The sequence below is a fragment of the Lissotriton vulgaris genome, chromosome 10 (genome assembly GCF_964263255.1).
Source record: "Lissotriton vulgaris chromosome 10, aLisVul1.2, whole genome shotgun sequence".
Taxonomy (NCBI): Eukaryota; Metazoa; Chordata; class Amphibia; order Caudata; family Salamandridae; genus Lissotriton; species Lissotriton vulgaris.
In genome coordinates this window covers 205,534,816-205,548,655 of record NC_141698.1, presented here as the reverse complement: position 1 = coordinate 205,548,655, position 13,840 = coordinate 205,534,816, and the positions used below count along the sequence as shown (strand labels likewise).

The 13,840-nt window shown below is 42.4% G+C and overlaps 1 protein-coding gene across 2 annotated transcripts in view; it reads left to right on the top strand.

The window, feature by feature from the left end:
* Nucleotides 1–13,840, top strand: part of CRHR2 (corticotropin releasing hormone receptor 2) — a 1,750,647-nt gene that overhangs the window by 1,441,906 nt on the left and 294,901 nt on the right. For both annotated transcript variants that reach the window (XM_086940889.1, XM_086940890.1), the window contains one exon: nucleotides 1,485–1,545. In XM_086940889.1, coding sequence (XP_086797015.1) covers nucleotides 1,485–1,545 — 61 coding nt within the window. The remainder of the gene's footprint in view (nucleotides 1–1,484; nucleotides 1,546–13,840) is intronic.

Below are 13,840 nucleotides of genomic sequence, written 5' to 3'. Positions count from 1 at the left end.
CCTGCCATTTGGGGAATCAATAGTTCAGGTAGTTGACATAGTCAACACAATTTATTTCAAAACAACCCAGTTCAAGACCTTAAAGGTTTTCCATTTCATCTGAATCTCTCTCAAAAAAATGTCTCCCGAAACTACCTCAGTTAATCAATATACATATTTAGGATATAACCATAATTTACCTCTTTGTGTTCATGATTGCTTTCAGGAAAGCTGGGAAAAGGCTAAACTTCTTATTTTGGATAGAATGTTTGAGGGGTATGTCTTTCTTCACTTTGAGAATTTGCAGCAGCAGTTTTCCCTTCCCCTAATGGGGTCTTATAAGTGTCTGCAAGTATAACATTATATTTCCAGTCTCAATAAAGACAAAATCAGCTGCTTCCAAAATACCCTTTTAGACCTAGAATGAAAGCTCAAGGGAAGAGAAATATCAGTCTGGTTTATACGGTAATTTACTCTGTTGCACAAGACCAGGAGGTTGATAATAATATGCTTTGATCCCCTCTATGGACTTCTCTTTCTAATAACAAATAATAAAATAATAAAAAAGAGAAACATTAGCCTGCGCTTTGGTGCTTAAACGCTTTTGCAACAATGAGTTAAAAAGTATTTATTGAGAAGGGACCATAAACCTCTTAGTAATTTGATAGATTGATGTTATGCTGAGGACTTCTTGGAAAACTGATGGGTTGTCAATGTGGTTGCTAGATTATTTGTATGAAGTTCTGTGTGTTCCAGTGCCACAAATGTCACATCCCATTTCCTTTGCAGAATGGCTTTACCTTTGAGAGAAGTTGATGATGTGGAATGGAATAAATGTAGACTCACATGTCCTTAGTAAAGATGAATGGACTACAGCATAAGATCACAATGATACTTTGAGAATAGTGAGAACACTGAATACTAGTGGCTGGAGTAAAATGACCTTGGTAATGATCTCAAAGCCTTTTGGCATGTCAGAGATGAGGATAGTCAGTTTTTGATGAGTGGTTGCAGAGTCATCTCACCTTTAAATTTGAGAAATAGAATTATTAATAACACAATCTTTTTTTTAATGCAGCTTGTTTTCCTTTCAGGAAAATGGGATGCATATAAAAAGAAAAAATGTAACTTTGAAATGTAATTTTTTGTGAGTAAGCAGTGGTCTTAAAAAATATTTTGGGAATGGTTACCACCTCCTTCAAGGAGTCAGTAAAATATGAATGTTTTTCAACCGTAATTCGGTAGCAATATATTCATACAACCCATTCAGTCATGTAATCTCAAGTGCAATTTATGTGTTGTACATATGTAAAATCATTTCTGCAGTCAGAAACAAACCGATCTGCTGTTTCCGACCACCGCATGGCTAGTACATGTGGCCCATAATGTGACAGAGAAGAAGCATATGCCTAGTTACAAATGTACCTCCTGAAAGCATTTTTTTCAAAATGTAAAAAGTCATGAAATACAAATGAAGCATTTTCATTTTTAATTTTGCCTTGCAGGCATCCCTTGTCCAATTATCGTAGCCTGGGCCATTGGGAAACTCTATTACGAAAACGAACAGTAAGTCTTTCCAATTTAGAAATTAAAATTGCTATCTCAACCACAAACTGTATGCAAAGCCAAGAATAACATCCAATTTCTTTTTTATGTTTAGTAAAATTGATTATGAATCTCAATGCCATGGATTATGTCATATTTTTTTTCAATTGTTTGTCCTGGGGTGTCATCAGTTGTGATGCTTCAGGCCCATTATTAATGTATTTGTGCAATTGTAAAATGCCCTTATTTTATAAGGGACTATGATTGTGGGTCTACAGTAAACGTGCCTCCTAAACCTACAGAGATCCTTAGTTTCTTTTAGTTTTCTACTATAACAGATCTCTGTACACATAGCTCTCTACTTAAGCATTACTGTGTTCACCGGTGGTCCATAACATCTGCTAATTATATCTTCTATAGTTGTGGTTAGAAGCCATAGACAAGGGTGCATAACTGGGAGGGGTAATTAACATCTGTTCTTGCCCGACATGCGAGGGCCATGATGGAATTAGCACCCAGCACCCCTCTCCACACAAAATATGAGCAGCCTCTCACCTGAATGTTTAGGTGAAAAAAAGCTCCATCCTACCTCCGCGTTCTTATTACAATTCAATTCAATTCAATTAAAAAGTGCTTTATTCGAGTTGTTACTCATAAAAGCAGACATACAAACACGTAATAAAAAGACAATTAAATTTACAAAAGTCGTATTTGACATAAGCACATGCCTCATTAAAAAACAGTTATCTACCATGCAGAATATACATAATCACAGGTGTAAAGTTCATTACTATTAAAAAACAGTTAAAAAAGATTACAATATCATTGAGCTAAAGTCGTCAAAATTTCAAAAAACGACACGTAAATTATACCAATACAGAGAATAGACAATGGTCTAGCAGTCTCTGAACGACTGATCAGAGAGTAGTTACCCTACTAGCAATCTCTGCCTTAATACCCACGCCCACCCCAAGTACTTTGCGGTGGCAATTGTGATCCAAGTCAGAGTAGTAGACCTAACAATACGCAAAGCTACCATACTGCTTTTGGTACCCAAATTCTTACACATAGGTGCCAACCAGACTCGCCTTGGAACAGAATATACTTTACAGGAGAACAAAAAGTGACCAAGGGTTTCGTTTCCTTCCCCACAGACTGGACAAGTAGCTGAACCTCCTACCCTCCACTTAGATGTTAAATTACGGAGAGGGAGAGAGCCAGCCCTCAGTTGAAAGAACAATTTCCTATCCATAGGGTTGGATATGTAATCCCAATACAATTCATATACAGGGAACAGTTTAACCTCAAGGAAGCTGATGGTCATGGACCCGCTGTTGGTACTGAGCAAACTCCTATTAGCAACCCGTTCCCAAAAGATATTTTTTAGGGTTGTCTTAGTGGGGAATGATGCCCCAGCTGGATCAAACCACAATGCATTTAGCCCTAGTTCAAATAGTGCAAGTTTTAATGATTTGAACCAGCTAATTTTATAAAAGCGATCTGCTTTAATGACATCAATAAACCCATCCGCATAGTGGGAGAGCTCAGGCATAGTCCAGAGCCTACGCCAGTATAGAATCGGTCGTAGTTTTCCCATTTCCGAGATTTCTTTCCTGCCAAGCTCATATCTCAGAGGTAATAACGGACTACTCTGTGGAGTACCTGTAAGTTTCCTAAAAAACTTGTTCTCTGAAATTTGAAGCTCATGCAGATTTTCATGCCCCCACAACTCAGCCCCGTACAGTACTGACCCAATTGCTTTTGCTTCATATATAATCAGGGGTGGTTTAATCGGTTTGGTCAGCGATTTCCTATGCTCCTTTATAATGGTACCAGCTAGTTGCTTGTGCCTTAATGTTGCAATATTTAAATGTTGGTTCCACCTATTATCATTAGAGATATGAATCCCCAGGTAAGTAAATGATTTTACAACCTCAAGAATGCGTCCACTCATGATAATTTTGGATTTAAAATTTCTATGTGGATTAAAAACCATGAGTTTAGATTTAGACGCATTCACCTCCAGACCGTGATCCCCACAAAACTTATCAAAAATAGCCAATGCTTTTTGCAAACCACTTGGGGTTTTAGATAAAATTAACGTGTCATCGGCGAACATTAAAATAGGAACTTTTACACCTGCAAGAGAAGGAGCATCCACTACCTGTGATTGCATGCGGGGGACAATACCGTTAATAAAAAGGGTGAACAATGTTGGTGCCATTGAGCACCCTTGCCGAACCCCACACTCAACAGGAAATTCGGCAGTGTCATTGCCATACCCACCCCATTGAATTTTGGCATACGTACCTTCATGTAATCTCATGATCAAGGTCAGCAAGACCCCTGGGACCCCTAAAGCCGCAAGCACTTCCCACAGCTTCGCTCTTGGTACCAGGTCGAAGGCAGCCCGTAAATCGACAAATGCCGCATAAAGACTGCCTCCACCTAGCACCACGGTCCTCCACTGGATCAATTGGAATCGAAAGACTTGATCCACAGTACTAGTTGCCCTGCGGAACCCAGCCTGAAAGGGAGATAAAATATTGTGTTCCTCCGCCCAGTCGAGCAATCTGTTTACAATCACTCGTCCCACAATTTTTTGGACAGTATCAATGAAACTGATTGGGCGATAGTTGCAAGGCTGGGCACGATCTCCCTTTTTGTACATAGGAATGATTACAGCCCCCCGCCATGATACCGGGATATCTGCACCCTTAGTAATGTGGTTTATTAGCAAGTAAATATATTTTCATCACCTTCCAGTGTCATTTAGAAAAACGTCCGCTGGGACCCCATCTGTGCCGGGAGCACGACCGCTATGTACAGTTTTGAGGGCAGACAGTATTTCACTCTGCGTGAAGACATTGTCTTCTGCAAATAGATGAATAGGGCAAGTACTAGTTACAATCTGGTCCCTAGTAGCATACTGGTCACTGAAGCATTTGACCCAGGCATCCTGTGGGACATTGTTGTTACTTGACTCTTCAGACCTTTCTTGACCCCATTTTACAATGTGCCAAAATAATCTAGAATGTTTTCGATCACTTGCACATTTCAACTTATTCCAATGGGCCTCGTCCCAATCTCTTTTAAATTTTTACTCTTAATTGCGGCTCCCAGAGAGGTTCGTGCCACCTTGCAATCATGATTATACCACTTAGCAGCTCTATAAGCACATACCCTCTTTCTACTTACAGGTTTTAAAAAGTAACATTTAATTTCTTTAAAGAAATTCTCATGTACTTTTGTAGTGTCATCTTGACCCGGAGGATCCCCTGCCACACACTCTAAGGCCATGATAGCCTTGTCAGTCGCAACTCCTATTTTTTCTAAGACCTGCTGGTCTGTCCTGACACTTGTCCACCTCAACCTGCGCATGTCATTTATTGGTACAATCAGTGGGGGTAGAAGATCATCACGGGGATTAGAAACAATACCATCGAACAACCACCATTTGTGAAAAACACATAGAGGGTTATGGTCACTCTCAAGCCTTTCCATTTCAACCATGTCGCTAACAGTTGACCAAAGGGACATGCTACAAATAACATAATCACAAAATCACTTTTGTGTCTCCCATTATTGAAAGTCATAGTTGGTACTCTATCTGACTTTGTCCTACCATTCAGAGCTCTTAACCCATGTTCGAGACACATTGCATTTAGACCTAAGATATCCTCAGTCCAGCGAGTTACTGGAGTAGTATCTAATATGGGAATATCCCATTGCTTATCTTCCTCTGTACCTAAGAAAGCCTCGCCGGTATCTAGAGGTTCAAACGTGCGATTTAAGTTGCCTGCAATTATTATGTTCTTACTACTAGAATGTGTCTCAAGAAGATTATACAGGGTAAGAAGGACCTCAGATTTTCCTGTATTTCCACTTCTGGCATATATGTTATAGATATCAAGGGAAATGGATGTATCACTCATGAGCCTAATGAGCTGGATATCTTTTTGATCAAGCGCCACACTTTTTACTACAGCCTTTAGGGACTGTCGGACCCATATAGTAAGGCCCCCCATCGGACGCCCTTTTGGGCCCTTGGTGGCTGGTACATATAAATTTAAGTACCCCAGAGCAAAAACAGGATCACAGGCCCATGTCTCCTGGAAAATACAAACATCGTACTTGCTAACAAACCCAAACCAGTCTCCGCAGACCAGCTTGGAGAATAGCCCAGCCACATTCCAGGATAATAAGTTCCCAGTACCATATGCCGTTTCAAGTTTAGGGCTAGAGACAAACCCACTCAACACCATGTCGTCAATACCATTGTTATTTACATTTTCATTGATTGGTCCAACCGTGTACACAGGGTTGACATTCTCAGTTTGAGCGCCTACTAGATCACCAAGTTCCCTTGTAGTGCATGCATCAAATGTAGTTTGCAACAAAGGCTTAGGGTTAAATGGTAGTCAATCACAGGAATTCAGGTTTGAGAGGGCAGAGAATCTATTTTGCAAGCCTAGTCCCCCCTCAGTAAAACCAACATCATTACTACCCCTTTTGGTCACCACGTTCCATTTTGTTCTTAAAGTACTAGGATTCGGGCCTCTTCCTTTCCGAGGGTAGAAAAAATCCAAAGTCAGTGGAACAATCGTAGTTGATCTTCGCTGTGGAGGTAAGATGTTGGGCAAGATGTTTGACAATACCTCAGGGTCAGAAAAGTTAAGGACAACACAATCCCCCTTATGCCTCTTGACCCTATTACCAATCCACTCTACCCTTCTGGCATTTACAAGTTCTTCAGATAATTGCTGCCTTCCCCAAGGAGATATTACCATGTTGTTAGTAAGCCACGATAAAGATTTATGTATTAAAGATGATGTAGTTTCAACCTCCCCAGATACCAATGGGGGGACATTTGCAAGAACGAGAACTAATGGAGAAGCTTCTACCACAAGCTCAAAAGACCCTTTCCCAGTATTGAAATCAGCAGTGGTAGGAACGGGGGGTACAACACCTAAAGCACTACCAACTGAATTCGTCAGTGGTACCATTAGCGGATTTGGCACAGGGATAGGAGTAGGTCCACAATTTTCGCCAGAGGGTGTTTTACTCATTAATGACTCTACCTTAGTCACAACTTCTTCAGGGAGTTTTTCTACCTCCACCAGTGTTTTCTCTAATAAGCCACCCAATCTATTAACCTCAGCGGTTAATTTGTCTATTTTACTAACCAGGGGTTTGACTATACCTTTAATTTTTATATCCATCGTGCTCCATAGTTTATTAAATTGAGCATTGGAGAGGGTCACATAAGCTTCATTAGTCAAATTATCCTCCTCCTCCTCAAGTATTTTCCTTGGTGGGGTTGCAACTTTATTTCTACCAGACCTTAAACCCCCCCGTTTAGGCATAACCTTTCTTTTGCCCCCAGTAACCCTCGGGGCTGGAACAGGGGCTGGGGCAGGGAGAGGAGACTCGTTATTGGTGGATATCACTGTCTCCACTTCACTGTCACTACTATCTTCAGTAATAGCCACTATGCCACTAGGCTGGATAGTGTTTATATCATTAAGAGAATCATGTACCACACCAGATGTACTGCTATTATCTACTGCAAAAGGATCCTCTATCTCTTTATCATTCAAAGGAGATTGATTAGATGAATCCAATCCCAACGAGGATCTCCTGTCACTATTTATTTTTGCCACAACTTGGAAGAGATAGTTGTCCATGGTGTTATTGACTGGGGTTTGCTTTTTCCCGGGCATAGTTAGAATGGGCAATACACTCAGAACAATATGTTTACTCACAGAACTCAGTAATTGTTTCAGTTACCCAATGTAGTCCAAGCCAGTCTGTGTCCAGGAAGAATTCGCAGGAATTTTCGGGCAGGGTCCCTAGCCCAACCCAACCTAGTCCAGCCTCGGACGGCCACAGACGGCCCGCCCTTTGCCCGGGCTTGGCCCCGGGCGTCCCGCTCGCGTCCCGCGAGGGAGGTGTGGCACTTAATTTATGCGCCTCCTGGCGCTGGATGACGTAGCGCCGAGTGCGCTGTCCTGATGGTGGATGGGGGATGAAGTTCCCCGGTGCCCGCACTCCTCAGCGGCAGCCTCCCTGTAGGCTCTGGAGACGTGTGGAGGGAGGCGGGAGGCGGGAGGCGGGAGGCGGAAGGCAAGGCAGCTCCTCTCTCAGCAGTGCAGCAAAGACACGGTAAGCCCTGTTTCAAAAGCGGAAGTTTTCCCCCGCTCTGCAGGTGTGGCACTTAATTTATGCGCCTCCTGGCGCTGGATGACGTAGCGCCGAGTGCGCTGTCCTGATGGTGGATGGGGGATGAAGTTCCCCGGTGCCCGCACTCCTCAGCGGCAGCCTCCCTGTAAGCTCTGGAGACGTGTGGCGGGAGGCGGAAGGCAAGGCAGCTCCACTCTCAGCAGTGCAGCAAAGACACGGTAAGCACTGTTTCAAAAGCGGAAGTTTTCCCCTGCTCTGCAGGTGTGGCACTTAATTTATGCGCCTCCTGGCGCTGGATGACGTAGCGCCGAGTGCGCTGTCCTGATGGTGGATGGGGGATGAAGTTCCCCGGTGCCCGCACTCCTCAGCGGCAGCCTCCCTGTAGGCTCTGGAGACGTGTGGTGGGAGGCGGGAGGCGGAAGGCAAGGCAGCTCCTCTCTCAGCAGTGCAGCAAAGACACGGTAAGCCCTGTTTCAAAAGCGGAAGTTTTCCCCCGCTCTGCAGGTGTGGCACTTAATTTATGCGCCTCCTGGCGCTGGATGACGTAGCGCTGAGTGCGCTGTCCTGATGGTGGATGGGGGATGAAGTTCCCCGGTGCCCGCACTCCTCAGCGGCAGCCTCCCTGTAGGCTCTGGAGACGTGTGGCGGGAGGCGGAAGGCAAGGCAGCTCCTCTCTCAGCAGTGCAGCAAAGACACGGTAAGCCCTGTCTCAAAAGCGGAAGTTCTTATTACCCTTTCTCTAGCAGCTTCCAGTTTACAGATAGCTGTTTGGGCTCCATCTCTTTCTTTTGGTAAAGAGTAGCCACATTTGTTAACAAAAAGGAGCAACTGTTAGTTTCCATTTTGTCCATTGAAACCTACTTGGCCTGTTAGTTTATATTTACCTACGGTTTTGCATTTTGTGTCATTTCTTGTGAGGTAGCACTTACATGAACCACATCACTTAATCATGCTAGATTTTAGTGCATTCCATAATCAGTTTACCACTTCCCAGTTTTCGCAAATCAATAAAAGCCTACGAATGCTGTGGTGAACTTTACAAAGAAGAAGCTTTCAGGATCAGAGTGATGACTTTTGTATAGACTTTGTAAAATACAAGAACAATATATTATGCAGCAGGAACCTGGATTAGTATGAGCATAAGGAACACAGGTTTATCAGGGACTCATTCAATATTCGAATATATAGTCATTAGCAAAGCATTTACTATAGACAATCAATGTTAAGTAATACAATTAGCCTCTAGGTATATGATGGTCCTATTACAATTTACAAATTACAATAGATACATTACTGGGGTGTACATAGAGGAGCTGGATATAAAATATTATCACTCTTCCCAGCTCTGCCTAACAGTGGGTGTGAGAAGACCTTGTCTGATTGTGACACAGTGTCAATGACGTTTTGACCTCTGTGATCATTTTGTGAAGCATCATCCACCAAAATCAATGTGATGCACCTCTATTGCCAAATTAAAATCATGAGAAAGCCAAGGAGAAAATCTACTATCTACTATAAAGACTGACAATGGGTGATTGTCAACTGCCTCTGTGAAGTTAGTCCCATCAAGCAGCTATCTATGCTCTGAATCTTGGACAGGAATAGTTCTTGAGAACTAATATACAGGAAATAATTTATTTTGTATTAAATCCCCTAGTAATTGTGGATATCTAAATGTAGTTACAAAAGCTGTGCAGGATAGGTCTCAGCAGAGGCTAGGGAGAGTCCCTAAGCTTTCAACAGAATGCAAGCCTGGCTTAAAGAGTTGTGCCTCCTAGGTGTGTGGTGCACCTGCTGTCCTTTGACAGACGACCATTCTCACTATTCTCCTGTCAAACAGACCTATGCCCATATGGACTTCATGGTAATTGACAACAGAATTTGACAATAACTAGAAGAACCTGACCATTTGGCACTAATACACTCAGATAATGGTCCAATAGCATTATCATTAAACTTGCAGAAGTTGATAGGCAGGAGATGCAATAATTCCTGGAGTCTAAATGTCTCTCTATGAGAGACTCGGTAGTTGTTCATGAGGTCAGGGAGAAAATCAAGAACTCTTTAACTCTCAACAGTACAGGGGAGACAAATAAAAAGGTGGTGTTGTACACATTGAAAACTGTAACCTGGGGTACAAGTATACAGGAAAATCAATGACTTTACACATACTATCAAGGCCTCTATACTGTGATTTACTCTTTGCTGAAAGCGTGTGCCACCTTTATTGATTCTGTTACTCTCCTTTGGCTGTCCATCCATCACACCAAGATTCTAGAGGAAATTATCACAGCGACAGAAATCTTGGAGGTCATAAAGGTACCAGGACCCAACCCTTTCACAACAATATTTTGTAACAATTTGCACAGCAACTGGTCCCCATTCTGACAGCATTCTTTAATTAACTAAATGGAGGCAGTGGAGTATCATAATTTATTGCAGAGTCACACATCTCTTTACTAGATAAACAAGGCAAAGACCCAATATTATGCCCATACTATCACCCAATATCTCCCCAGAACACTGACATTAAGATCATTGCTATAGGTTTGGCCAAGAGGCTGCATAAATTGATGGTGATCTTGATTCAAATTGACTAAGCTGGCTTAGTTTAACTAATGATAACACTAAAAAAGCACTACACAGCATTGCACTTAATAGACTTAGCTAGGAAACAGGGCAGGTAAACAGTTCTGCTGTAGCTTGATGATAAGAAATCATTTGACAGTACAAACTGGAGAATGATGTTTAATGTACTGAACAGATTCATCTAGGAGAAAAAATCCAGGGATGGATAATTGCATTATACAATAATCCACCTAGTAAAGATCAGACTAAATGTTAAGATACCAGTTTATGTGCACTTAAGCTGGAGAACATACCAAGGGTGCCAATCTCTTTCTCCTGTTGCTTGATCTATTTCTAGAGTCCCTTCCACAAAAAAAATCAGTGGTTACCTTTTGCTTAGATACATTCAAGCTAGCAGCATTTGCTGGTGCATTGCTACTTTCACACACTGACCATAAGCACTCATTACAAGCCCTCATACCCATGTCTCAGAAATAAAAGGCTAAAACAAGTCTTCAAATTAAAATGTACAAGTCAGAGGGATTAGTTGGTGTGGTAGAACCTCACTGGTCGGAGATCTGCAACTCTTTACTTCCTTTAGGTGAATGACAGACAGTATCAAATTCTTGGGCACTTAGGGGCCATTATGATGTTGGGCGGATTGCCACCACCAGGCTGGCGGTGGCCACCGCCGGTCTGGCAGGGGCTATCCATCTGACATCATCTCCTGAATTCCCCCGCCATATTAGTATGGCGGGGGGACCTCGGCGGATGGAAAGACCGTCTGCCGCTTTTCAGCCCCGGTCGCCTTGCGGCCAGGGCGGAAAAGGAATAATATGGTGGTGGTCTATCAGACACCGCCAGCCATATTATGATGGGCATGTTACAATGCATTTACGTGGCGGCAATGCCGCCACAGAAAGGCATGCGGTTTTCAATTTGGGGGGACCCCTGCGGGCCCCCAAAGTGAAGGAGGGGTGGGGGTGCACACGGGGGTACCCGTGGTACCCCCCTGCATTTGCATATACAATGCGGTAGGCACCACGCGGTGCCTGCCGCATTGTGTATGCAAATGCATACGTGCATTTATGGCATTGTGGCGGGCGGTGCAGAGAGCACCGCCCGCCACAATGGTATAAATGCAGGATGCGGCCGCCACTGTGGCGGCCGCATCCTAATACCACTCACGGGACCCCCGCCCTTATGGCGGGCGGTACCGAGTCCCGGTAGGATGGCGGGCAGACTAAGTCCGCCCGTCATCATAATGACCCCCTTAATGTCTAGTGCTCCACTGCTTTGGCTATGTTCGCACTATAGAATCAGCACATAAATACCTACATAGATGACAATTGAAGGATGGCTATGTCCTAGCATTTCATCTTGAAAAACATCACCCTTTTTTGAGCTGATCATCCAAGAATGAGTGAGTGTTCCAAGGTGGGCAAGTAACAGTCTTGTCTGACAGGCCCAGCCAGGTAGCATGAACCAAACAAGTAATAGAAGGGGCCAGCAGTTTGAATGATCACTGTCCAGATATATGAGACTATGTTTCCTTTTGAGATTGTATCTGTAAACTTGAGGTATGTGTACATGAAGCGGCTAGGGTGCTACGCTAGAGTGGATGATCTCTAGACTAGAAAGATTGCACCTTTTGTGAAAAGTCATAAATCAATTCTTCTGAGCTCAAAACTGTTAAAAAATCAGTACATGATAATTGAACTTTGAGAAATGCTGTTCTTTAGACTTTAAATTCACATATAAATGATTTTACCCACTGATCAGGTGATTATTCTGAACTCCTTCTTGGAATCACCGATCTTAATAATACGATTTTATAACTGTGTCTGTTTACACCCAAGGTGGGTTCCTAGATTTTTTTGTAAAATGTTCCCATCAAAAAGTTATGTGAGTTGCTGCATTGTGTATACATTTAGTAGGGGCAAGATTTAAATTATGCTGGCGTAATTCATGTGATTTTACATTATGTCTGTTACACAAAATTTCCAAAATTACACCATTACACCATTTTCTGTAATTATGCACCAGATGCAATTTTCAAAATAGTTCCATCCACATGTCACACTAAGGAAGCAGCCACACCAACAAGATAAACCTGAATTACCATGTACAGTAAAAACCAAAGCTGACACCCAAAAGTCACAGTCCATGTTGGAGCAAACACACGATCAGGACAATGCAGGACAGAAGGTAAAGGACCCCTGTTTTTGCAAGGGGATTCTCATCAGGAAGGTGTGGAGGGAATCAGGTGAACAATCTTGATTGCCTTCCCCAGGATATTCCTCTTTTAAAGTTGGAATTGCTGCAAGATTGGTAAAATCATAGAGCTATAATTAATTCATCAAGTGGTCAACATGTTTCAGCCCTAAACTTGACCCAGAGTGGGGTCCTTGAGTTTCCTTTTTTATATATAATTTATTTATTGAAAGTTTTGCAATGGTACACATTCAGCATCATATTATACAAACTATATAATAAAAGAATATCTGTATTTTGAGCATGTGAACGTAGTAAACGAAAAGCAAAACTAAGGGTCCTTGGCTTTCATTAGGACCAGGATCCCTACTTTTCCAATCTAAGTTACTGTCACCATTCATGTGCCAGCATTCACCCTTATATGTTCCTGCTGGTGATCAATCAGCTATTTCACTGAGGTTCTAGAGATCCTGTGATACATAAACATAAGAGAATTGTACAGTTACAACAAATAAGACATATTAACAAAAGCCAAGCTGAACTTACAATAAAAAAGGAGTGGTGGATTCTTATTGCATGGTGTATTCAGCTAGTGCCATTGGATTTGACAAACGTAGTATGTGTCCACTGCGAACCACTGCACCCAGGTGAACAAAACATGCCAAAATGCAATAAAAGCATCCCATTTTTCAATCATACATACTGTGAAACCTGGCATCCTTTACTTCATTTCCATTGACATTTTTGCTGACTTTATTTTGCTGGCCTTAGGATTCTGAGCACTTTACCACTGCTGACCAGTGCTAAAGTGCAGGTGCTCTTTTCCTAAAACAAGGTAACATTGGCTTATCCATAATTGGCATATTTAATTTACTAATAAGTCCGTAGGAAACTGTGTTACATGTGCCCAGGGCCTGTAAATTAAATGTTTCCAGTGGGCCTGTAGCACTGCTTGTGCCACCCACCGCAGTAACCCTTTAAAAAACATGTTTCATTCCTACCAATGCAGAGCATGTGTGTGAAGTTTAAACTGCCATTTCGACCAGGCATGTTTACCCTCTTTCTAGGGCCACACCTTCCTTTTCAATACATATTAGTCACCCCAAAGCTAGCCCTGAACAGCCCCAAGTGCAAGGTACAGTGTATTCAAAACGTTGGACATGTAGCTTTAAGTTTTCAAGTCCATGAAGTGAAAAACATTTACCTTTGTTTTTCACTACTTCAAGGCATTTCTAGCCCTTAGGTTAACATTGGGATCGCCTTATTGCATCTTTTAGTGTAATTTCCAATTGGAAGAAGTTAGAAATATCGAGTTTGGTGTTTCTGGATTCACAATATAGAATCACAACTA